Source organism: Ammospiza caudacuta, chromosome 1 (assembly GCF_027887145.1).
Source record: "Ammospiza caudacuta isolate bAmmCau1 chromosome 1, bAmmCau1.pri, whole genome shotgun sequence".
Taxonomy (NCBI): domain Eukaryota; kingdom Metazoa; phylum Chordata; class Aves; order Passeriformes; family Passerellidae; genus Ammospiza; species Ammospiza caudacuta.
The window spans coordinates 93163623-93188969 of record NC_080593.1 but is presented as its reverse complement, the minus strand read 5'-3'; the positions used below and the strand labels follow the sequence as shown (position 1 = coordinate 93188969).

General features: G+C 38.8%; 1 protein-coding gene across 2 annotated transcripts in view; it reads left to right on the top strand.

The window, feature by feature from the left end:
- ELP2 (elongator acetyltransferase complex subunit 2) overlaps nucleotides 1-21683 on the top strand; it is a 37792-nt gene extending 16109 nt beyond the window's left edge. Inside the window, exons 9-22 of one of the 2 annotated variants that reach the window (XM_058802400.1) lie at nucleotides 865-960; nucleotides 2441-2541; nucleotides 4522-4653; nucleotides 5132-5281; nucleotides 7984-8172; nucleotides 10222-10288; nucleotides 11859-11954; nucleotides 12075-12132; nucleotides 15687-15759; nucleotides 16161-16347; nucleotides 17927-18048; nucleotides 18545-18687; nucleotides 19222-19335; nucleotides 20304-21683. In XM_058802400.1, the coding sequence (XP_058658383.1) occupies nucleotides 865-960; nucleotides 2441-2541; nucleotides 4522-4653; nucleotides 5132-5281; nucleotides 7984-8172; nucleotides 10222-10288; nucleotides 11859-11954; nucleotides 12075-12132; nucleotides 15687-15759; nucleotides 16161-16347; nucleotides 17927-18048; nucleotides 18545-18687; nucleotides 19222-19335; nucleotides 20304-20460 (1685 nt within the window). In that variant the 3' untranslated portion in view covers nucleotides 20461-21683. Of the gene's footprint in view, nucleotides 1-864; nucleotides 961-2440; nucleotides 2542-4521; nucleotides 4654-5131; nucleotides 5282-7983; nucleotides 8173-10218; nucleotides 10289-11858; nucleotides 11955-12074; nucleotides 12133-15686; nucleotides 15760-16160; nucleotides 16348-17926; nucleotides 18049-18544; nucleotides 18688-19221; nucleotides 19336-20303 lie in introns of both variants that reach the window. The other variant, XM_058802391.1, reaches the window with a different exon arrangement.
- Nucleotides 21684-25347: the final 3664 nt, after the last annotated feature.

Below are 25347 nucleotides of genomic sequence, written 5' to 3'. Positions count from 1 at the left end.
AAAATTCTCTGGCACAACTTTTCACTTGTGTATCTTTTCATGGTTCTGAGGAAGCTGACAAGGTGTTTGTTTTGTGTTGACTGCATTATTTTTAGCTGTTAAGAAAGGAGAATTACTGTTTTAAAGCCAAAAGTTGATGATATAGTACATGAAATGGTAAAGCAGTGAGAGGGCTTAATACCAACGTGGGTCGTTATTGTTATGCATATTCCAAATGCAATATGTAGGACACTTATTTGTCTATGGGAGAGAAGCTGTTCTGTAGTTCTCCAGTTTAATAGCTTAGCTTTCTTTTTCTTTTGAATTCAATGAATTAAAAGGTGCTGCTATAACTTAAAGATTAGAAAAATACTGCAAGTAACAGATAAGTATGTGTAGGCTTACTTTATGGTCATTTAACAAGCATGATAACATCAGATGCTTGCATTGCTGACATTGTAGGATAAATGGTTTGGCAACCTCGTTAATATAATGAAGGTTTGTGTAAAAAGTGCTCATGATATTTCTTGCAAGTCCTGATTCACTGTTTGAAGTTTTTAATGCTTGTGTTTGCAGTCATTTGTAGATGCAAATATGCATAAGAGTATGCGTAGTGCCAATTTAGAGTGTTTATTTCAACACTGCTTGAGAGTTCTCCAGGAATTCTCAGATCCCCTTCTGAGACAATGCACTGACCTGTGACCATAAATCTGGTCCTCAGGACTTTTCCCAAAGTAGGATTTAAAGGAGGTGTTCAGTGTCAGGAAGCTTTTGAGATGTTGGTAGATGTTGAAAGCAGTTGATTGCTTTCACTGAAGATGTCAGAAATAACTGGTCTTTCTTGGCTTTTAGAAAGAAATATACTTTTTCTCTGATTTGTGGCAGATGCTGACACATCATATGCAGTTTCTTTGGAGTCTGTGTTGGCTGGTCATGAAAACTGGGTGTATGCAGTTCACTGGCAACCTTCATTTTCAAAAGGTAAAAAGATATCAAACACCAGTGTTAAGTGTCGTATACAGAGAGTACAGTCACATGTCTTTGTATTGTGTTTGCACGTTTACTTGTTCCTGTAGAGATGAGTCTTTAAATTCTGCAAATGTTTTATGAGTAGATTCCTGGAGTATCAATTTTTCTAAAGCATGTAACTTTAAGGCATTAGCGCAGACTCCCATTGAAACAATGTTATTTATTGTTTTAATTTTACATTTTGCTCTAGTATTTATGATTCTTTCGAAATCCTTCAGTTCTGACAGCCTTGTTTGCAGTACTGGTTTGCTGTTATGTATCTGCCTGACATAAGGGAAGGAGATTCTTGATTTGACATTGCACAGTCAGAACACCCTTGACTATTTGTACTGGTAAAGGTGTCTTTTTTTCTGTCATATTTTAGAGTTACTGATGGCAGGTGACTTCAGCAGTACAAAGAACAGCTTTGCTAGTGTATACAACACTTGAACAGCAGAGTGCCATTAGAATATCAAAATACACTTAATGAAAGACACAAAACTTACTTTAAAAATATTGGTTTAGTTATCTGGTCCTTAGCCTTTTCTCTTTTTTTCTAAATTAGACACCAGTAAAAGGTTTAGCCTTTTACAACAAGGTTTAGGCACAATGTAGGCCTGTCAGCCTTGCACTGAAATCTGAAAACTGTCCTGTTAGACCATGAAGTTTTCCAGGTGCTTCCATATACGTAAAGCTGCTTCTGTTCTGTGGTGTGCCTGGTGCTGGGTTCCCTAAAATAGATTTTCACTAGAGGCAAACTGATCTGAGGAACATATTCTCAGTGCAGAAGGTAAGGTGGGAAGTCTGTTGCTAACATACCACCTCATGAGATGCCTGCCAATATCTCTTATTATCATGAAGAGTTCCTCAGTGGTTTTCCTACAGGTTTCACAACTGGTGATGAAGGAGCTCCCTCTTTCCCATTCTGTGTTGCGCTTTTTTTCTGGAGTGTTTCATTGAATTCTGGGGAGCAGTCCTGAGTTACTGCATGTCCTGTAGGGTGCTAGAGTACGCTGAAGTCAGTTGCAAACCTAACAATTTGGGAAAAAACCCCAAAGAGTGAATACTGGGCAATTATTTTAAACTGTAAATCACTCAGTAAAAACTTACTTAAGGAATAGAACTGAGAAGTGCTGTGCATTTTCTTTGTGAAACTCTAGCTTTTCCTCCGAATTATATTTAATTCAGTATAAGTTTGGAGTGAGAAAACTGGAATATGGTTGTTCTCATCTATGTGTTTTACTTTTTCTTTGGGTGATGATGGCTGGGAATACAATATCTCCTAAAGAATGCCCAGCAAGAATGTAGAGCCTGTAAATTTGGCATATAAGAAATGCATTGCATATCTCTGATGCTGAACAATTTTTAAAATGTGTTTATATTTCAGTGTTACCTAATTTCTTCAGAACATATGCTCCTAGGTTGTAGGGTAATAATTTTCCTTGTACTGTAGATGGCAGCATGCAACAACCAATGAGGATATTATCTGCATCAATGGACAAAACCGTGATCATCTGGGAACCTGATAAAGAATCTGGAGTCTGGCTAGAACAGGCAAGTGTCAGTCTTTCTCACAATATGTGCTGTATGCAAGTTGTGTTTCCAACATCATGTGTGTACTGTAGGGTGCAAAAACTCTAAAATTCTGGCAGAGAAAGGTAAAGTGTTTTCTTGCAAAAATACTTTTTCTGATGCTTTGTTGCAAGTAAAACTGTATTTTAAGAAAAGCGATACGATATTATTTTTATTGCTTGTTTATTTTCTTATTGCTGTACTGAGGAGTTTATAAAGGATGTTTGTGCTCAGCTGTCATTCAGAGTGTACAGGGCAGGGGCTGCATAGTAATGCATGCTATGTGTTCCTGGTGAGAGGAGGAGGAAGCCCTCCTGAACTATTTGCAGTTCATCCTTGTGGGAATGTGACCTAAGCAGTTACCACAAAGCAGCTGACATGCAATTCACAAGCCTGGTTTTACTCGCAGTAACTTGATCAATGGCTGTGTCATTAGGTTTTTCTTCCATTTGAGCTGAATACTCATGTGTCACTCATGTAGTATTCTGAAGGCTGTTCTGATGTGGATCATCCTAAATAAACAAGTGGTACACCAGATTTCTCCAGTGCTTTGATTGATGTCTTTTCAGTTGACCTGCTTTTCCACATTGCAGTAGTTCAGTTGAAGTTGTTTGTGTTGGGTTATGCCAGCCATTGTTTGTGGTCTCTCCTGTCACAAAGAAAGTTCCAATTGTCTCTTGAGTGAAAAAATGGGAATTACAGTAGGGTATTTAATTTTTCCTCTGTTTCATTGAAAAATTCTGATGCCTTTGTGTTTGGAGTAGAAATTAGTTCATAAAAGGGCAATCACATAGAGGTGCCATTTGATGTCCCTAGGTGTAACAGGGAGTTGTGGCTAAATTCACAGGCTTCTAAAAATGAGTTGTGTAGTAAAGCTTGTTGCAAGTAGTGATTCTTTAATTTTACATTCTCTTTGCATTGGTTTGATCACAAATGTGTAGCTTCAAGTTCAGATCAGACATTTTAACTGCAAAAATCCATTTTGCATCACGAGAGGAAAATCTGAGCAGGAAGCCTGCAGGGAGGAAGGGCACAAGGGGAACATCCCAGTTTCTCTCTTTCATCATGATATGATGAACAAGATGTCTTCAGAAATTCATTCCCCTGCTCAGAGGTGAGACTAGAATTCTGCCTCTAGCATGGCCTGTCAAAGTCACTTCAATATGAGTGGTATTTTTTTTGAATGGGTGCTAGTAAACTGAACTACTAGTGCAGTGCCATTTAAAATGGGACATTGGTTCATTTTGTTTTGTTCTTAAAAGAGGCTGCATAAGAATGGGCGAGTTGAAAGTTTGAAAGAAATTGTGGTCTTATGTCTTGAATAAAACTTGAAAATGTAACTTTATTAATCTTTTAATAAAATTTAAAAAGTGGAAGGGCACTAGAGCAACCGTAAGGCCTGTATGTATACATGCGTGCACATATGGGAAGTCATAAGAGAAGCACAAAACAGGGGCCAGAATTTGCCACAGAAAGAGTATGGATGAAATTGCAGCTGTTCATGGAGAAACAGGGAAGTGAAAGTATGCTAGGGAATCTTGGAAATTAGGTAGAAAAAAAACCCAACCTACTTGGGAACTACTGTTTCTTTGGATCACTTTTCTTTATTGTGCAACAGAGCAGTAGCCAGGCAACAGATGATAAGGAACTGTTGCATCCAACAAGCTGGACTGAAACGCAGAACATTTGGGTTTGCATCTAATCTATTGCAGTGTTTTCTTTCCCTTGGGGGAATCCTATCTTGAGACGAATATGAAGGTTGGCTCCACTCAGCTGGCACAAAGCTTTAATTCCCATGGCATTTCAGTGCTTATCTTTGCAATTAAAATATTCTCCGAGTGTGTTTGTGTGTGTAATGTGAACTCTTGTCTAGAGGTAGTTTTTAATCTCATGAAGTAAGAATGATTTTGTAGGAATGGAAGGCCATTTTCATGGACATTTCACTTCTGTTCATTAATTTAGGTACGGGTAGGTGAAGTGGGTGGCAATACTCTTGGATTTTTTGACTGCCAGTTTAGTCCAGATGGTTCAATGATCATCGCTCATGCTTTCCATGGAGCACTACACCTTTGGAAACAGGATACAGTTAATAAGGTACATTGGTTTGTTTGTTAGTAGTATTACTTAAAAGAATTGTACTTTTAAGTCATTTGAGGTAAATTTCTGTTATTAAAACTATTATTCTGTTATTCTGTAACAGGATAATTTAAAATTAGTGATTGAAATAGTCCTTTTCTGTAGGAGTGTCATTCCTGCACAGAGTGAAGGTTGAAATCCTCCAGACTCTAAACCCTGTTTCTTACCTGTGGGGTAAGAAGTCAGTTGAATGGCTTGAACTCCTTTGTGGTTGTGCTTTGTTCACAGCTGATCAAATAAGACAAGTTTATTTCAGATGGGAGCAATACATCACTATTTGTGTCTCTTCAGCCTCTCATGAGTTCTAATAATTTGCTATTTACCAATGTCTTTTTCTTACTTTTTTAATAAGCACATTTATAGTTTTATTTTGCTTAGAATGTGCCAATCAGTCAAATGAAAAACTCCTTACTTCTTTGTGGAACTCTTTTCATAGAAAGAATGGATTCCAGAAGTTGTGATTTCAGGACATTTTAACAGTGTAGAAGATGTGAAGTGGGATCCAGAAGGAGAGTTTGTCATCAGTGTGGGCTTTGATCAAACTACAAGGCTCTTTGCTCCATGGAAAAGGAAGGAAGAAACAGAGGTATGATCTTCAAAGATTTTGTGAGTGTGGTTAAGGGGGCTTGGTCAGTCCTGTGTTGTGTGAATATAACTCAAACCTTCAAGTTCCACAAGCGATGGTCTGTTTAAAACTGCTTGATTTGGTAATGGAGTATGTGCTGTTTTCACTTTAAAAATATTAGTGGCAGAGTTTTTGCAATCACACAGCATGATTGCAGTTCAATCCTGAGTCCATGTCCAGATTTCCTTCAGTTAGTGTTCTCCCAGAAAGCAGGCTCTGCAGTAATTGAGAAGGAGGAATACATGACTGATACTGATAACCACCTATTGCAGTGTTTAACAATTGGCTACACTGCTGCAGGTAATAATAAAGAAACTAAACTTTGGTTGTGTTTTTTTACATGAACATAATCTAAACAAAGTTCTCACTGTATTTTTTTACATTAATTTGTTAATGACTCAGTTTTACTAGAATGATTATCTGAACTACATGAGTGCAGCTGGTGCCTGTCCTATTTTAACCCCCAGCCAGCAACTAAGGACCACACAGCTGCTTGCTCGCTCCTCCTGCGTTGGATTGGGGGAAAGTCTGTTTAGAAGTTCCTGTGTCTTGTTTCTCATGCATTTTTCTCCTCCACAAATACAACCTTTTCTCGCAGTACAGTACCAATATTCCATTCAGGAAACTGCCAGAAGCTAGACTGACTGTAGTCATATAAGGCCCTGTGCCATTGGTTGGAGAGGCTATTACAGCTGTCTCATCAAAGCTTCTGTAATGTAGACCAGTACAGGAGGTCTGATATTTCTGAGAGTGAATTTGCCATCAGGTCTTTGATTTCCTTCTTCCAGGCCACACAGGAGTGGTGGCAGTCCCATTCAAGAGTTATGTTTTGCCTTGTGTTGTAGGAAGGATAATTCCAGTTTCCTTCCCTGCTTTTTACCCTAATCCCCACTCAGGAGGATACATTAAATATATCAAAACAAAGTTCAGGACTAGCACATGATGTAAGTTGGCAGCATTCAAGGGTTGTCAATGTCACTTTCTCTGTGACCTACTGAAGCATCACTCTTTATTAGTTATGCTGCTTGCTAATTTTTAATCTTGTCTTCTGAAAGAACTGATCTTTGTGTGATTTACCTGCACAGCTCACCCTGAAACTTTTGAATCAATCGATTTAGCAGAGTGATTGTAGTCTTCATATCTAAATATGGCATGAACTGAATTCTTGTTCTTTGCCTGTTCTGACACAGAATAGCCACCAGGCTAATTTGACCAGGTGTAACTCTAAGTAGTTTCAGTATTTGCTGCTGCATGAGATGTGGGAGAGAGCCTTAGTATCCTTTTTGGATGGGTGAAGTGGAGGGATGGAATAGAAATGGGTCATTTGAAGATGTTTATTCAGTACTTCTGAACCCTGGAAAAGTTTTTAGTTCTGCTGCTCATGAACTTGGATAACACAGGCTTTTAAAATGCCTTACTTTTTTATCACACTGTTTAGCATTTGAAAAATTACAACAGGTGACATCTGCTGTTTGTCTTAACATGACACAATGGATGGTTCAGATGTTTATGGAAAGTTAGTATTACAGCTCACATTTTTCCCTATAAAAAGGAAACAAAGTGTTGAATGCAAACAAGCATCCTTTCTTAAAGTCTCAGTTCTGATATCAAAATATCAAAAAAGAGGGATAACCATCAGTTTCAATTTTTCATGCAAATATCCATCCTGATTTTTCTGGAAGAAGCTTATTACATGACTTATTTAGCCCTCTCTTTGTTTGGGATTTGAATTTTTTGTGTACTATGCAAAGATGTACCCAGTAAAGGGTAAGAAGGGCTTGTTGCACTGTTTGATTTTATCTTTATTTAAAGAATGCATGCTTTGTTCCTCACTGAAAACTAATCAAGCCCTTGTGAAATCATGAGATTTTGTAGGATGTCTCAAATTCCCATTCAGGTCCTATCAGAAATTTCAACATTCAAAGCTCAATTGAGTTTCTAGGGTGATGTGTGCAGTTTACAGTCAATATAATGCCTTTGTTTATACTCACATGATATCTGGTCTTGGCTATAGGCATTAGAATACTGAAGTAGTCTAAGTTATTCCAATTGATTCTGGTTCGTCTAGCTCTTAACTCAAAAGTACACACTGGATTTTTCCAACTGAAGTATCATCTGGGTGAAATAGCAAATGACACTTAGAATCTATTATGGTTTTGTCAGTTTTTTGCAAAGCTTCTATTAAATGGTTTCACTTGAATCAAATATTTAAAGAAAAGAGGACAGTAGGAACCTGTAGCCTGCTGACAGCAGTGCTGCTGTTCTTTGTGAAAGAACAGATGAAGGAAGCAGGATAATTATCACTACCTTTCTTAGGTCTTTCAGATGTACAGTCTTGGAAGTAGTAGGATAGAAACCTCTTTTTGCTTAGGCAAATTATGTTCTATTCCTGACTGTCTAGCATGAAGTAGTCACAGTAAGTGCCTTAAACACATGTGTGCAGGGACACAGTTTACTAATTACAGGAATGGTTTGGTGGAAAAAGAGGATTCAACTGATGTATGTGAGCACCAGTTTTATGCACATCAGTAGAAGGCTGCTCTAAACTTTGCTTTGTGTTAATAAATTCAGCAAGTAGAGTAGTGGTGCTTTTTTGGAACTTTAAATTGCCCTATTTATCTGTTTAAGAATTGTGTTTTAGCTGTGTGTCTGCTCCCTTGTAGGTGACGTGGCATGAAATTGCCAGGCCTCAAGTGCACGGGTACGACCTGCGCTGTCTGGCGATGATCGGCCGCTTTGAGTTCGTGTCAGGAGCAGATGAAAAAGTGCTTCGGGTTTTCCGTGCTCCCAAGAACTTTATAGAAAACTTCAGTAACATCACTGGGATCCCAATGGAGAAGCTCTGCTCCCATGTAAGTATGCTAAAGCAATGCTACACAAAGAGAATGCTGTTAGATGTAAAATAAATAATGCTTCAGAAAATGTCAGATTGCACTAAACTTTGTAAAAATTCTTTTAGTTGTACTGAAACTATAACCTTACTTTCCTTACTCTTCTGCTTGCTTCCATGTGTGTTGTCTCATATGTATTTTTATGGTGTTGTTAGATGAAACGGGTTCTATCTGAAACCAAACAAGACACTGTGTCAAAAGATTGAAAAGAGTGTGGGTAAATTTTAGGTAACTCAAACCAAAGCAGACCGCTGTGCACACTTGGAGATGAAGCAAACAATAAAGCCTGTTGGTGTATTTTCCCTTAATTTAAGAGTGTAGTAGTCTTGCCTAGTTCTAATTATTGTTGTGTGGTTATGTGTTGGTATTACTTTTTCTTTTTTTTTGCAATTGCATGCTTGAAATAGCATAAAGATTTCAGCACTATTTTTAGTTCTTGCATACAAATATTTATAAATATGTACTTGCTTTATTTCCTATTGGCATTTGAAATTTTCTTTACATTCCAGTTCTTAGTTGTGGGTATGTCAGCTGTCTTGTGCTGCTATCCTTTGTTTGCTCCCCATTTGCATTAAGGTCTAATTCTGATTTTGTCTGCATTTGGTGGAGCAGACCTCATTCAAGATAGTTGCCTCTGTACAGTGCCTTGCATGGTTTTTGGGTATCTCACTCAAAAGCAGGGCTTTTTGTGCAGTTTCTCAGAGATGGATTAGCCTTTCCATTTAATTTAACAGTTGAAATATCTGGGATAGAAATAGAATCATTTTGGATAGCAAGAAGTAGCTGCTTAGTGATTTAATTCCACAAGACTTCGTAAGCATTTGCATAATGACCATTGTACAAATAATATTGTGCTTTTATAAGGGTGGCAGATGTCATTATTTTACTTTATTTAGACTTTTCTTATTGGCTCTTCCTCTGAGTGCTGTTTTTTGATTCATATCATAAAATGTTTCACATGGGCTTTGGTTAAAGAGGGAGGCTTTATGAGCTCTAATTATACAGCTGCTTTTAAATAGATTTCTTGAAATTGTTTTCTGTGAAAGCTTTTTATCACTGAAGTGGGGAAGCTTTTTCTTAATATGGCTTAAATGCCTTCCCCAAAAAAAGTATCTGAAACCAAAAAACAGTTTTATATTCTAAAAGGGTTGAATAGGATTATATTCAGTTCAAATCCATAGGTTTGTATTATACTTTGGGTTGTAATGAGGTACCATTTTTGTTTTAGAGGCCTTATGCTTGTCTGGGTCTCTGATGCATTTTCTCATCTAATTATGAACATTTAAGTACATTTTACGCTGTCACCTAAAATATTGATTTAATTCAGTAAAACGGTCTCTCTTTGATCTTTCCTGATACCATAAGGAAGTGGGTTTACAGCTATTAAATCTTTTTTTATCTCTACACAAAGGTCCCCAAGTTCACTTATCCTTTCTAAACTTCTACTCTTTTCCTGTACCATTATGGAAGTATTTTCTATCTCATGATTTGTCCTTCCCTTGTGCTGCTTTAAACAGACACGTATTGCAGCCACATCTCAGTACTATTTACTGAGCTGTGTTTCAAGTTGTGGTCACAGGCAGTCACCCTCTGTTCTCTTTTCCAAAATGCTGCTTTATTATTTCACTTCAGAACAATGATTTCCCAGTTCTATTGTGTTAAAAACTGCAGTGCTCTCAGTTAATAGATTAATTGTCATGTATGTGCTAGAATAAATATAATTGTGGAAGAAAACCTGCAATTAGTGTTGAAGAAAATCCTTGAGCTGGGGCCTTAGAAAAGCACTTTTTTGTTGGTTGTTTTTTTTTTTTTCCTTCTCCCCTTCCTGCCGGAGTACTGGTCTTTTTTTGTCCAGGGTATGTTCTAGACAAGAATTTTTCAAGGTGCCCCCTTCACTTCTCTAGAAAACTAACTGTAGAAACTCTCAGGGATTCCTTAAGCTGTGGCCTTTGAAATCCAAGCCTATGTGACAATCTGTGTGTAACCTTTCTTTTTTCTTTAATTCAGCAGTCATCTGATCTTCCAGAAGGTGCAACTGTGCCAGCTTTGGGATTATCCAATAAAGCTGTTTTTGAAGGTATTGCTAGTGAGAGATAATGGTTGTGGTGTTTCATGTGGAAACTTTATTTAAGGGATTGTTTTAGTGTACATATTAGGTCTGTAAGTGTAGTCTTGACTGCAAGTTCAGAATCTAGAAATAAAATCGTGCAAAGCGTTTATTTTTTTGCTAGCACCTAAACATGGTGTTTTAAAGTAAAAAACACAAGTAAGAATATTAGTTAGCCAACAGTAGCTAATATCTTGGAGAGGCAGTGGAGATTACATTGTGGGGAAACAGGGAAGGAGGGACAGACATCTCCCTAGAATGATAAAAAGTATTTTCTTGATGCTGGGAATGAGATCAGCGATCTCGTTTTTCATAAAGCCTCTGGTAAAAATGCACTATAGTGGAATGTACAAATTAGGTCAGATCTGGTTTTTTTCTCTGCCTAAAGCTTTATCAGAAGGTGTGATCTACAAAAGGAAGCATTTTAATAAGCTTCGTCTCTCAGGTCTTCAATGGCAATATGCCAAATTTTCCTAAATAATTTGTAGAGAAATAACAACTTAGTTGTACTTCAAATAACTTGTAAATATATTTTGGCAAACTTTTTTTTCTCCAGCTAACTCATGAGGTCTTCCAGTGAGAGGGGGGAATAAAACCTCCTTCTTCTAGATTGTGGCCAGACACAGAATAACTAATTTCCTTTGACTTCATGTCAAGGAGGCAGCTCAGCAAATAGAACTTCCCTGCATCATCCACCACTGCTCACACAATGCTGTCAGCATTGGTGGCTGGGAATTAAAACACCACAGATGTGATCTCACTTACTCTGCAGAGGAATCTTCTGGTGATCAGTGGTCTCAGATGAATGGTGCTCATTTCATTTTTAAAGAGAGCAAAGATGGGATGAATGAGAAGATAGTCTTTGCTTTGCTTTTTCTGTACCTTCTTTTTGAAACTGCTGTGCTTGAGAGGTACATTTGGCAAAAAGTTAGATTCTATCTGAGAGGAACTGTTCCCCATCTCTGTAACTTTTTCTTAATGCCTTCACAATGAAAGTCAGAGTTGAATTTTCACTTACAATTAACTAGTTATGGTTACCTCTGATACTTTTGCTTAAAGCTAAGGACTGAGCCCTCAGCATTTTTGCTCAAGTTTGCAAGTTATAGCTATACCTGCTCAAATATAGGTTTCCATTTAGTGATCTACATCAAATTTAGGAACTCATCACTTGTATCAGAGATTTTTGTCTTAAACTTTTCAAGTACAGAAAGAAAGGTTTAACACTGGGGAAACACAGGTTGAACTCTGGTGACTGCTTTGCTCAGTGAAATTCTTTTTAGGAATCTCTGAAAGATTGTGCTGATGGAGAGAGGTCAGTTTCAAAATGAAGGTTAGAGTATTATTTTTTTTTAAATCTTCTAATTCTCATATGCACTATAATAACCAGCTTCTAGGATTCAAATTATTATACTCTGCAAGCAGAGAAACCTAGTTTCAACTACTTGTATAAATATAGATGTTTTTTACTTGTATAATAAATCCTCATATTTTCCCTCCTTTCTAGTATGTTCTCTAGCTAATGAAGTCTTTATTTTAATAGGAGATATGGCTATTCAACCAGATGAGGATGAAGAATCACTGAATACCATTTCAAATCAGTATCCAGAGGTTTATTTTCAACCCTTGATCCTTACAGGTATGAGAATTATTCCTGTTATACGTAATAGAGAATGAGGTTCATTGAATATAAACTTGAAGCATTATTTAGCTGATTTGAAAAAACCCAATTTGAATAGGCTGTACAAATCTTTTTCAGAACCTCCACCAGAGGATCACTTGCTGCAGAATACCTTATGGCCTGAAATTCAGAAGTTGTAAGTTTTATTTTTCCTTTTGTTCGTCGTTACAAAATTTCCAGAAAGCTCTTGCAGCATGTTAATGTAGCCTAGTCTTGTAACTCCTCCTGTTGTACTATGTCGTTTGACTTTGTGTGTACTGTATTGCTTGTAAAATAAATAAATTATATATATATATATATATAAAAATTAGGAAACAGTGAAGAAAATGGCAATTAGAAATGATGTGTCACACTTTTATTTTAGTTGGTTGTTTCTCCTTAAAGCCTTATATATACTGAAGTTCTCTCTGTGTAAGGAGCTTTCTGCTGCTTTCCACTTCATGGCGTGGGCTTGCAGATGTGGTGTGAAAGTAGAGGCTGAGGCATCCATGGAGGAGTTTACCCCTAACTCCTGTCAGAGTTGTAAGGTGCAGTAGATGGAGCCAGCAGCACTCTAGTGTGTCTAGAGGTAGAGCAAAGTGATAAGTGTTGAGTCAGATGGTTACAAGGCTGGTTTGAGTACTGAATGCTGACAGAGTGATTGTCACTTGCAAAGATAATGGAGTTACATGGCCATGATAATTGTTTTGAGGTTGCAGCGTTTTAGAATTCTTCAGCTGTGTTTTCTTCCTTTTCTGAAATTCACAACAATTTTCACTTGATTTATTAAGGATCCCAGTAACATGAGGCTACGCTTTCAAAATCTTTAATGTTTTGGTATTGAAGTATAGCACAAAGAAATTGAATAATCTCAATCTCTTGTGGTTTTATTTATCTGAATCTCATGAAAGGGCTCTCAGACTGGAACAAGAAGATTGTTGAGCCTTTGCTGATGGTTAAAGTCACCACTTTTGTTAGGAAGGAACATTACAGTTACATTACCAGCTTTGTGAGGAAGGAAATAAAAAGCTTTGAGAAAATGCTCTGCAGCTGGCTTCATTGAACCGAGAGGGAAGTTCTGTGGGAGTTCATCTTTGCCTTCAATTGGGCTGTAAATCTGATTTGAATGCTTTTAAGCTCTGTTACTATGTTTGTACTCAAGAATGATTTTAGGAGGAAAGCCAGTGGATGTTATACCATACCTGCACATTTTGTAATTTCTAACTGTTACTTTAACTGTTTCTTCTGTGCATTCTATGGCTGCTAATGCACTCACATAAATAGATTGATAAGGGATGTTTAAGTAGTGAAAAGGAGCCAAGGCCAAAATTCTTCATCATTTGTCTTTGACATTTCACTAAGTGTAGTGGGACATTAATATTTTATACTCTGCTATGGGAGTACTGCTTATCTGCCTTTATATCCTGCATTCATTAAAATAACTCTGTTTTATGACAGTCTTCAGATGACTTTTATCTGAGCAGTTTTTTCTGGTTTTAGAGACACAGCTAATGATATAGATCATTTTATGCAAGAGCAACAAGATGTAAAGCATTCATAGACTTTCAGATTTTTTGGTCTGAGTAATCTTGAAAGAAGTAACATGAAATCACATAATGTAGATTTCAAGTTGCCATAGCAGCAGAAGAACAGTGTGAGGCACTGACTTGCTAAAAATAGCTTGTTTGTCATTGACATTTGTGTGTTCCTAGCTCTAACTTGACACCAAATTTTGAAGGATTAGTGTTGGGTTTTACAAAGTGTTTGCTTGAGGAGGTTTTAGTATGAAGAACTGGCTGAGTTTTTTACATAATATAATAACTTTAAAAATATGGTAAATCTTGTGAGAATATGCTAATTTTTATCCCCTTGGAAAATTATCATGCAGTATGCTGAGATTAAAGCTTGAGTGAAGAAATCCTTTTTACACTAGAAAATTACTGTATTAATTTGTCTGGACACTTGAAAGTCCATTCAGTCTACCTGTGCGTTAAAAAATGCTGTGCATTGTACAATGCTGAGGCAAAATTGCCTGTGGTTGAAAAGATAATTTCATTATTCATTCATGCGGTTACTTCTCTCCATTGTGAACCTTTATTTGGTGGTGTACTATGTAGTGAAGAGATCAGATTTTATTTATGGGATCAGAGGATGGGACTGTATTGTAGCTCCTATGCTGTCAAGGTTCATATACACTTCTTTAAAACAGCATCTCCTGTTGCCAATAGCTTAATTCTCTTTACTGGAGACAGTAAAGACAGCGATGGTCTATACAGCTGCTGGTCTGACCTAGGATAGTTCTACTCATGTAATTTTGCAAGAGAAAATATTTTGTGTTTTCTGTTAATTTAGTAAGAATGGTTACATTTTGACATTTCAATTTAGCAAAAGAATCATTGCATGCAGAAGCTTGAAATCAACTGCTCTTCAAATACTACTTTTAGGAGATTAAAACCTAAACAACTGAGGATTTGTTTCACAGGTTATTTTCCCATCATTGAATTTCAGGAAATGCATACTTTTTAGACAATAAATATTTTTTAGTTTTAGAAAATTGGCTTGCAGTGGTTTTCACTACAAAACAGTCTCCAGGAATGTGCTTTAAAAGTAAGCATTATGATAAAACTCCTGCTAGTGGCAAATTAAGAGTAAGACATGCAGTAGTACCTTTGTCATTCTAAATACACTCAAATTCACAACTTATCATTTCACTTAGGGGTACACACCAGTCCCTCCCCTGTTAAAAGGTCCAGGCATAGTTACATTTCATAAAAGCCAATGCATTCCCAGTGTTCAGACATGGCTTTGGCAGTCTGTTAAAGGGATATGCCCAGCAATGTTGCTTCGGACTTGGTTCAACAGATTCAGACAGTAATTTGTCATTTAAGGCTGTTGTGGCTGCCAGTGAAATCCCATGAACATCAGTCCCATGTAAGAAGTTAACACTGCTGACCAAGGAGTTTATTAAGAGAACTGCCTATCTCTTCAGATCTAGGAGAATCATAGGAAACCATCTCACCCCACTGAGCTGATACTTGTCTACTGGAGGTTACACCTCCCATTTTACTTTACTTCCAATCTTTTTTGTGACTGATTTTAATTTGTGTTAGTCCGTATGGAATTTCCCCTTATTAGTTAAATACCAGTCCGGATATGTGAGCTTGGATTTCAGCAGAACTCATGTGAAGACTGATTAAAAAATGTAATTCTGGAGAAGGCTAGAAATTTTGGGGTTTTACAGAGGTTTTATTTCCTTTTCTAACATTTCCTTTTAGTTCAGAAATCTTCTTGCCATATTTCACAGAATAGGCATCCTTTGAGTGTGTGTTTGTGACATATTTCTTCAGTGGTTTTCAAATATGTGGCTTATGATTTTTATCAGTAGTGTGAAAATTGCTTTTTAAGAAAATAGGGATACATTAAATGCTGCTTTAATCTGCTTTGTTAATCATTAGGGTGGCTTTTGCAGTGCTGGTGCTCTAGGACTATGGAATGGGCTGGGGAGATTTTTCTGTAGCCAGTTTCTAATGGAAAAAATTGTGCAGATGCTTAAACTGAAAGCTGAACAAATTGTTTGGGATGTGATACAGAAACAGTGGTGAGAAGTTCCTGGCAGGTGCCTTTCATTTTTGAAAAGGGATTTAAATTAGTATAACAACATACTGCAAAAATTATTGTGATGTGTTAAATCTGTTTTCACGTGTGTTTCAGATATGGACATGGATATGAAATTTTTTGTGTTGCTTGCAATAATTCAAACACTCTAATTGCCTCAGCGTGTAAGGTAAGAAAAGATTCTAGCACCACCTAGTGAAAAGTGCTGTCCAGTTTCTAGGGTTGAATCCTCTTCTTTCTCACAAAATGTGAAAGATTTTGTGTAAGTGACAGTTGGCTTGCAAAGGTGAGGGTGAATTGCCAATGAGTTATTATTCCTACATTGTGTGTGATTCATTTGAAGATATTAGTAAGATAAATCCTAAGAAATACGGGTCTGAAATGTTTTCTTACTGATATATTGTCAGCATCAGAAGAAAGTAGGGAAACAATGTTGAAACTTCCCAGAGGAAAGCTGGGTCTTACTGGATTGCAAGCCTAAAAACAAGCTAATATCTTACTACTTTGAAATGTGTGACTTTTGTACTTGCTCTCATTAATTCATACTGATACTCTTTTCCATCCACCCAGGCTTCCAAAAAAGAACATGCAGCAATTATTTTGTGGAGCACTACTTCTTGGAAGAAACTGCAGACTTTGTCTTTTCACAATCTGACTGTTACTCAGCTGGCATTTTCTCCTGATGACAGCTTTTTACTGGCTGTTTCTAGAGACAGGAATTGGTCACTGTGGAGGAAACAGGATTCCTCAGAGTCAGGTAAGATGTGAAAAGGATATATGCATTTGTAGACTTGGCAGTTTGTTCAGTATTTTTGGCTGCAAAATATTTGAAAGAGAATTGATAAAATATTTTAATGGACATTTTGCTTGAAACTTTGGAGAATTATTAGTGTTGTAGGGTCTTGTGAATTTAAGAAATGCAATTAATATGTGGAAACATAAAAAGGAAATTAAAATGCAGAGAAGAATATAGTCAGGCTTTAGATGGTGTTTAATTGATGGATGTAATGAAGTCCTCGTGCCTCCTGCGTGTGATTGTACGTTTGACTTACTGAAATCAAGCACACAAGCTGAACTTCAGATTGGCATTCTGTCAAGGAGAGCCTTCGTTGCAGAGTTCTGTGCAGGCATAGCCAGAAGGTTCAGTGCTGCACCCATATCCTGCACAAACTGCCTTGTCCCTGCTTGCATGGCCTGACCCTTTGAGACTTCTGACAGGATTAATCTGTGTCTTTGGTGTGGCTTTCTGATAATCCTACACAATTGATTAATTTGACTAGAACTGGCTATGTCTGGAAAAAGAGCTGATTGTAAGGACTCAGTTGACTTTCTCATTTAGACTTTGAGCCTTGCAAAATCATGAGGAGATTGCTATTGAACACTTTAATAGAATCCTAGAACAGATGCTTGTGCTGAAAGCGATTATCATTGCACTCTTGGCTTAATAGCATAGAAACACTGCTGGGCTCTATAGAATGTTCCTAGAGACTTGGCAATGAGTTTTGGCCCCTTCAGACAGTGTCCAGTTGTATCCTGGCTTGAATTTCTGTTCTATTCAGACTTCTATTCTAAAGCCTGGCATATTGTCTACAGTAGTTACACAATGGTTCAGGATAAGGATCATGAATACTCATAGCAAGTAGAGGAAATCCTCTTTTCATCTGTTCATCAATAACCCTTCTGTCTACAAATAACATCATTATCAATGTAAAGCAAAACTGCTGCTATTGGCATCCCAAGAAATGGTTATTTAAAGTCTGTGCTCCAAAATGACAACCTTTTCTACTTAAGAAAAGCATTCTCATTTACTGATCTGCTGACCAGATATAGTGCCTGATGGTATACATGCTGAAATATGAGCTTGTCTCTTTGGGAACACATTAATCTTTACAATTGGACCATTATGATTTGACAGTTGGGACTTTACTGGTAAATAGGAGCTTTAGTGAAATTACTGGGGAAATGTGAACACAAGGTAAATGTTGCACTATTCAAAAACTTCTGAAGTCAGTGTTCTTAAAAAAACTTGATAGACATAACCTGAAGGTATTCTACTTAAATTCTTCTGAAAAAGAAATTTATTTAAAAGATTGAATTGTTCCTACTGCTTTAGGGCTATGAGGTCTTACTGATACGGTCTTGAACAGGTGCTAGTTATCACTGTCGTAAGTGCTGGAAAAAGCCTCATATAGTGGTAAGTATTCTCAGTTGCTTTAAAGATGAGTGGAATAATGTCAAAGTATTCTTGCAGTTCTGACATAGAGTTTAGTAAGAGTAACAATCACTTTTAATATGTAAAGCAGTTGAAACAAGGCTTTTTCCTCTTTTTATTCCAGGACCAGTCTTCACTTGCTGTGCATACACAGATAAAAATACAGCTGTTCATAGTCGAATCATTTGGTCCTGTGACTGGACACCAGACAGCAAGTATTTTATTACTGGCAGTCGGGACAAAAAGGTAATTAATGTTAAAGAAATTTAGAAAGCCCAGGGTTGTTTTAAACATCTTTTAGAATAACAAACACTGTATTCTAATGAGCCTCTATTTTATATATACACAACAATCTTATTGCATGTATTAGCACAGAAATCAGTGATACGTTCATAAGCTAAATAAAGTGCTTGAACATGTATATACAAGACTGTGTGCTGCCAGTTGGACATTCTCCCTTCTTTTTTCATGCAGTGAGACAAGCATATGTCACATAATTCTATGGGTCTCGAATTTTTCTTTAACTTTCATAACAGAATCTGGTTTTGTTGTCAGTAACTTTCATTAAATCAGACAGACTGCCTACAAAGTTGAATCTTTGTAGGTAGAGGGTGTTTTTACCATTTTTAGGGTCATCCACTGTGCCTTGAAATTATTTTAATGAAGTTATTCCTTATGTTTTTGTATGTGCATTTACAAGAAGATTGAAGTGGAAGTTCACAGATGATGCTTCTTCTTACAGGTCATTATCTGGGGGCAGTGTGATTTGCCAGTGATTACTGAAGGGAATGAGCTGGATGCAATCAAGCCTTGTTCAACATTGCTGGATGCTGGGGATTCTGTGACTGCTGTTGGTATCAGCCGTGTGCTTACTCCTGATGGAAGGTATTGCTGGTTTTCTGTAATGTCATTTTGTGTTTAATCTGAAATTAGTATTTATCCCTTTAGTCAACTAGTTTCCTGTGGCTAAACAGCTCCCTAAATCTACTTGTCAATTGTTTTGACCATTCTTTAACAGAATGACCTCTACTTTTTTTCTTTCCTAGCCACCTTTTCAGGTGTATGGTGACTTCTCCAAGCAGTGTAATGAGAAAAATGGAAGTGGGAGAGGGGAGGGAGAGATGCATGGACACATCTGAAACACATTAATTCTTCCAAAAATATTGACTGATCTGATGTTGTGATAGCCTCCTTATTTTTTCCTAACCAAATATATGTAGCAGGTCTCTGCTTTGCTAATTTTTTTGTGAAGCAGCTTGGATGTATTAATTTTTTTCATGGAAAAGTAAATACTGATTTAAAGGGCAAGGTGCAACAACAGTGCTTGAGTGCTATTCTTTCTATCCTGCATTAGAACTGACCTCACTGAGCTGTCTACTGTAATTTCTAATGAAATGAATGTAATTATTCTCTTGATAGATACATTGTTGCAGTAGGCCTAGAGAATGGGAAGATTATCTTGTACACATGGAAGCAAAGTGGGAAAGAACCAGCACTGGCGGACTGGACCACAGGTGTTGAGATAGATAACAGGTATGTCTTTTGAAGTGAGTTAGGAGCAATGAAATACTATTCTTCAGACTAACAGTGCTGGAGTTCTGTTCTTACAGTATAAAATATATGAATCTAGTTTATTTCTATATCAAAAACTGTTATCATTTTAGGAAAAGTTTGATCCCTGAAAGTTTAAAGATGTCTTGAAGCAAAACCCAGAAAGAAAAATATTATTTATTTAGATGTGTTAAAAAACCTTCCAACAAATATGAACAAAAACCAGAGGGGAGTTAAATGCCAAAATACCTCATGCCATGCAAAAGCTTTGAGAAGTATTACCCTTTTTGGCCTACTTAAAAAAAAAAGATTTACCTTTAGTCATAAATATGATGATAAAAAATAGTGATAAGAGAGTGGAAAGGATTGCTGTCTGTGTACATCAGCAAAACACTTAGGAGTAGATGACAGCAAGCTTTGGTGGGCAGCTTCCAGCAGAAACCATTGGAGTGACAAGCTGTATGTGGGGCTGCTGCAGTGACAGCTAGAGAGACTCTGGAGAGACTTGGAATGTTTCACTTGAAGCACTCCCCTGGGTTCTTCTGTCACACACTGGCATTGATAGTAACAGAAATGGAAGTTAATGGTGACTTTGGCCTGTGTGTGCTTGCAGTGAATGGGAAAGAGACACCAGATAACAGGAAATTGCAGGCTGAAAGCCAGAAATCTGTCATATCTAAGTAACTGAGATACTTGACCTCCAGCTTAATGTGGTAAAACTGAAAATCAATAGCTGTTTGAATTATTGATGAGTGAGAGGATAAAATGTCATTAGTGTTAATGACCCTACTTAATAAGAACTTAATACCTGCTGGTTGTCACAAGTCAGTTTTTCCTCAGTTGGTAGTGTTAACTGAAGAGTACTAATTACAGGAGTGTTGATGTTTACTCTCACGTGCCCAACTGTGTTTAACATTTTGCAGTTACGTATGGATTTCTTTTTATTGCAGCCAAAGCCATGCTCTTGCTGTGAAGCGCTTGTGCTGGAGACATCACGCAGGCAGAGCTGGACATAATGATGAGAGCAGCAGCAAGTGGTTGCAGCTTGCAAGTTGTGGAGCTGATCACTGTGTTAAAATATTCAATGTCAACAGATTTGCTCTTTAGCAAAGACAGCAGGCCTGTTTGTGCCAAACATTCACAACATTTTATTTCAACTTTTAGCCACTTGGATTATTAAATTTTCTATTTTCTGCTGTGGAAAATAAAGTATCTTACATGTAACTTATTAAAGCAGCTTTAGTGGAAGTTTGAAATATCAAATATTTTTCTAATCCTGCAGTTCTGGGGATATGAAGTATATGTTTTGTTTGGTGAGTATCCTGAAACTGAGGGATGGGAGGTGGGGTAGGGCATGGGAGGATAATGAGAGAGCTTTGTTTGCTGTGAACTCGAAGGGTAAGTGGGAAGCTGCTGACACTTTGGCACTTCTGTGCTTGAGATTTCACTTGGAGTGCTGAATTTTTTTTATTTCCTCTTGCTATTAAAGTTAACTCTTGGTGGGCCTGCCAGTGCTGCCAGTGTGTGTTCAGACGTGCAGCCAGAGGTCAGGGTTAAACATGGAACTTTCTCTGATTGCCTTTGAATATGTATTAGAGCTCTGGTCCAAGTCTGAGGCAGCCTGACTCTGGAAGGAGTAGTTTGTATTCAGATGCTTGGGCAGTCCTGCTTGCTTTTATTCCCTTATTCTGCTTTGCAGGGCTGAACTCATACTTCTTGGTCAGGTGGGGCTTAAAGCTGAACTCAGAGACCGCTTAAATCTTCTGGTGTCTCCCCTGTGAGCCCTCTCTGAGCAGAGTGTGATAGAAGACCCACCTCTGAGACTGTTGGAGGGCTGTCCTCTACAGTTCAGACTGGAAAAGCTTATGGATATCACTAGGCAGGAGCTAAAAGGAGGCAGCCATTCCTTACAATGCCTTTGGGCTCTTCCTGACTTCTGAGGGCTCCTTCTTTGCTCTTGTGAAAACAAGTTAACTTGGTTGTCTCATAGTGTAATTTGAGTGCTGAGAGACTCCGAGTACTTCAGAAAGACTTCATGTCAGCAGGTCTATATCTGGTTCCAAAGTCTAACTTAGAAATTAGTTAAACTTTGAGAGTGAAGTTGTTATTCCAGAACTGCTTGCTACCTGTAAGTGGCAGTGCAGAGGTAACTGGAATTAACTTTCTACTGTTTTGGATATTTAGATTAAGAGTGTAGCTCTTTCAGAGTGGGCTATATTGTCTTCAGAGTAATTATGGTTTATGCCTTGAAAGGTTTTGTATTTTAGCTCTTTATTTTCAGTTCTGTTTTCAGCCATTAAAAAAACCAAACCCATTCTTTAAAATGGGGGCAGGAGAATAATAAAAGACTTATTTAATAAAGATAATTTGCTACATTTTACTTGTGGTACCCAGTGCTTTCCTTACATGAGTGCTTTAGCATTCAAGCATTTGAGTATTGTATTTCACTTGTCTGGGAATTTCAAAGCAACTATATCCTGACAAGGGAAGGACATAACTTATCACTCATGAGGTTTCAAAAAGCTGCCAAAAGTGGGTCTTTATTCTGTGTCACAATTGTAATCTTGTATCTTAAAATTTGATGATAATACTGCACAATTCTTTTCAATAATAGTATATCTTGTTATGTGGCCACTTCTGGGTATAGTTGACAATGAAATATCATATTGGTTGACCCTCTCTTTTATTTAGTAATCCACTCCATTGCCCCTGGGACTTGGGGAACATTCATTCACATTCATTGTTCCAGCTTTAAATGCACCAGATTAGTCTGTTGGTCTCTTAAGTCTAAATGTTTATAATACACACTTTAAATTTTCAATTAAGTTAGAGGTTAGACACCTCAACATATGATTAATATTTTATGTATGGTATTACCACGACCTGTGTGGGTCGCAGTTGGTGAGAGAGAGACGGTGAATCTTGTATCTTGATCAGAAGGCTGAATTTATTAATATATGATATAATACATTATAATTATACTAAAAAGAATATAGAGAGAGGTTTGCAGAGCAGCTAGCTAAGCTGAGAAGAGATAGAAAAGAACCCACAACAAAGTTGTGGCCAAGGACTCAGTCCCCTGGCTTGAACTGGTGATTGGCTCTTAATTATAAACATAGAAAATGAGCCAATCAAGGTGAATCCTATTGCATTCCACAGCAGCTGATAATAATTGTTTACCTTCTCTTCGGGGGCCTCTGGCTCCCGAAGACACAGAAATATGAAAGGAAGGATTTCTGTGGAGAAATGTCTGTGACATCTCACCTTTCTAAATTGTATAAAAATAAAAGAAAAATGCTGATGTGGAATGAACAGGAAATTCCTTCACCTATAAAATATAGAATACTAATAATTCACTAAAACAATCCTACAGTATAAGAAAATTGCAAGAAACAATGCAAAGAGAATTCAAGTCCATGCAGCTGAGTTTCAGGAACAGTCCATCAGCTGAAGTTGTTTCTTTTGGACATCTGAGAGTCCTTTTTGGTCCTGAAACAGCATAACACAATTTTAAATAATTTGAAACAATTTGAACAATTTTTAGAATGTCCTTTTCTGGCCCTTCAGTGCTTCAGCACTTCAGAGCTGCTGCCCGCCTATTTTCAATCTTTTTTATTTAATTTTTAAATTTTTTTTTTTTTTTTTTTTTTTTTGATCGAAAAGCAAAAGAGCAGCACCGAGCAGAGCAATGCCAGAGAAGGAAAGGCCCTGGGGGCCCTGGCCCATACTGGACCAGGAACCCCAAAACTGGCTCACACAGGGGGACCCGGACCGGTAGGACAAACCAGAACCCCTAGAAACACAAGGAGGCCAAATGATGGCCCTGGCCCAGGAACCTCCTGAGCCCAGCATCCCAGGCCAAACCCATAAGGAAGGCTCTGCATTCCTGCGGGCCTGAACCTTGTTGCCAGCACAATGGCAGCAGGGGTAGTGAGACGCTTCCTTTCCCCTAAACCACTGAGGCATGCCAGCAGCAGGGAAATAGAAGCTGCCCCGAGAATCTTCATCTCGGGTCTGGGAATGTTTGTTTCCCACAGCATCATGGCACCACCCCCACTGGGCTGGGGACCAAAGGCAAAACTTTCGGGAGCCCCCTCCCCCTCGCCGCTAGGGCACAAGAGGGGCGGCGGCCTCCATGGGACAATCCCCGAAAAACCACCCCCCAAACCGCCGAGCTTGAAAGCCGGCAGCCGGACGGCCACAACAGTGAGCTGGCGGGCAGCCCCTGCTCCACTGAAGGAGAGACCAGCCTCCAGGGCGGCTGCTGGGACGTCCGGTGGAAGCAGCGGGGACGGAGCCGGAACCGGGGAGGGAGCCGGAACCGGGGGGGGAACCGCGCTGAGCGTGGGATCAGCCGCGGGCTGCTTCGAGGGTCCCGCAGGTTCAACTCCGTTTTCTGCTGCTGACTCTGGGGTCCTCTGCGGAGGCGCAGTCGCGGTCGCCGTCGCAGTGCAAACCGGCAGCAGCGGAGCTGGGAGAGACAGCGGAGTGTCGCCGTTGCTTAGCAACAGGTCAATCGACGGAAGTGCTGTCTCTTCGGCCTTCTCCGACACAGGCTCTGGCGGGGGCAGGGAGGCCGGTGAAACCGCGGGCGGGACCTCCTGGAGAGGCGGAGACGGGATCTCCTGGAGTGACGGCTCTAGCAGGGCCGTGGAGGAAACCTCGGAGACCGGTGCCGCCCCCGTTTCTGAAGGCGGAGTCTGAGAGGCCGGCGTTGGCTTGAGCGGCTGCTCCCATCCCCCCGGAGAGAGAGAAGGGGGGGAAGGAGAACACTCCATCTGAGCATGCTCCGGAGCAAGAGTAAAAAAAACTTCTTCGCGCCGCGAAGTTTCGCCCCCCCCCCGCCGTGAAGCAGGGGGGGCTGGGAAGAAAAATGTCCTCCCCCACCGCGTCTTCTGCCAAAGGTGGTGGAAACGGAGCTTGGCCATAACAATTAGAGATCCACTGAAAACAAGCTGCTCTGCGTTTCAGGACAGGGAAAAGCTTTATAAATGCTGGGTAGATAGAAGGCAACACGCGTCCCTTACTGAAGACGCGCTGGATAATCGAGTCCATGCACTCCCAGACAAAAGCATCTAAAGCATATAAGACATCAGCAAAGAACCCAAAAAGCTTTGCCCATCGAAAGAATTCATAGATATCTGTTTTTGACAAAAAGAAACCGTCTTCCCTGCACCAATGTTTCCAGAGGGCTATTTTTTTCTCCTCTGAAGGGGAGAATTGAATCTCTTCTGGCAAGGCATGGGTCTGCCATACAAACAGCCACAAGCTACGAAGGGCTGGTTCATCAGGGATAGAAAAGTGAACAGTACCTTTTGAAAGAGTCCAGCTTGCTCTGGCCAGCTCCACAGGTCTGCTGCTCTTTTCCATCATCTTTCCTGATGGTTTTCCAGAAGAAAGATTCTCTTTGTGGTCAGCCTTGGCTGTGAACTCTGTCCAAATCAGGATCTTCGGTTCTTCAGTTCCTGGCTTGAATCCACTTTCTGAGGTCACTTCAAAGCAACCCTCAAATGCCACACATACAGGATTTTTACCCAGTGCAGCAATTTTGCTCCTCTGGTCTTATCAGATTAATTTTTGCTCTTACACGAGGGGTCACCAGATATTACCGCGACCTGTGTGGGTCGCAGTTGGTGAGAGAGAGACGGTGAATCTTGTATCTTGATCAGAAGGCTGAATTTATTAATATATGATATAATACATTATAATTATACTAAAAAGAATATAGAGAGAGGTTTGCAGAGCAGCTAGCTAAGCTGAGAAGAGATAGAAAAGAACCCACAACAAAGTTGTGGCCAAGGACTCAGTCCCCTGGCTTGAACTGGTGATTGGCTCTTAATTATAAACATAGAAAATGAGCCAATCAAGGTGAATCCTATTGCATTCCACAGCAGCTGATAATAATTGTTTACCTTCTCTTCGGGGGCCTCTGGCTCCCGAAGACACAGAAATATGAAAGGAAGGATTTCTGTGGAGAAATGTCTGCGACAGTAT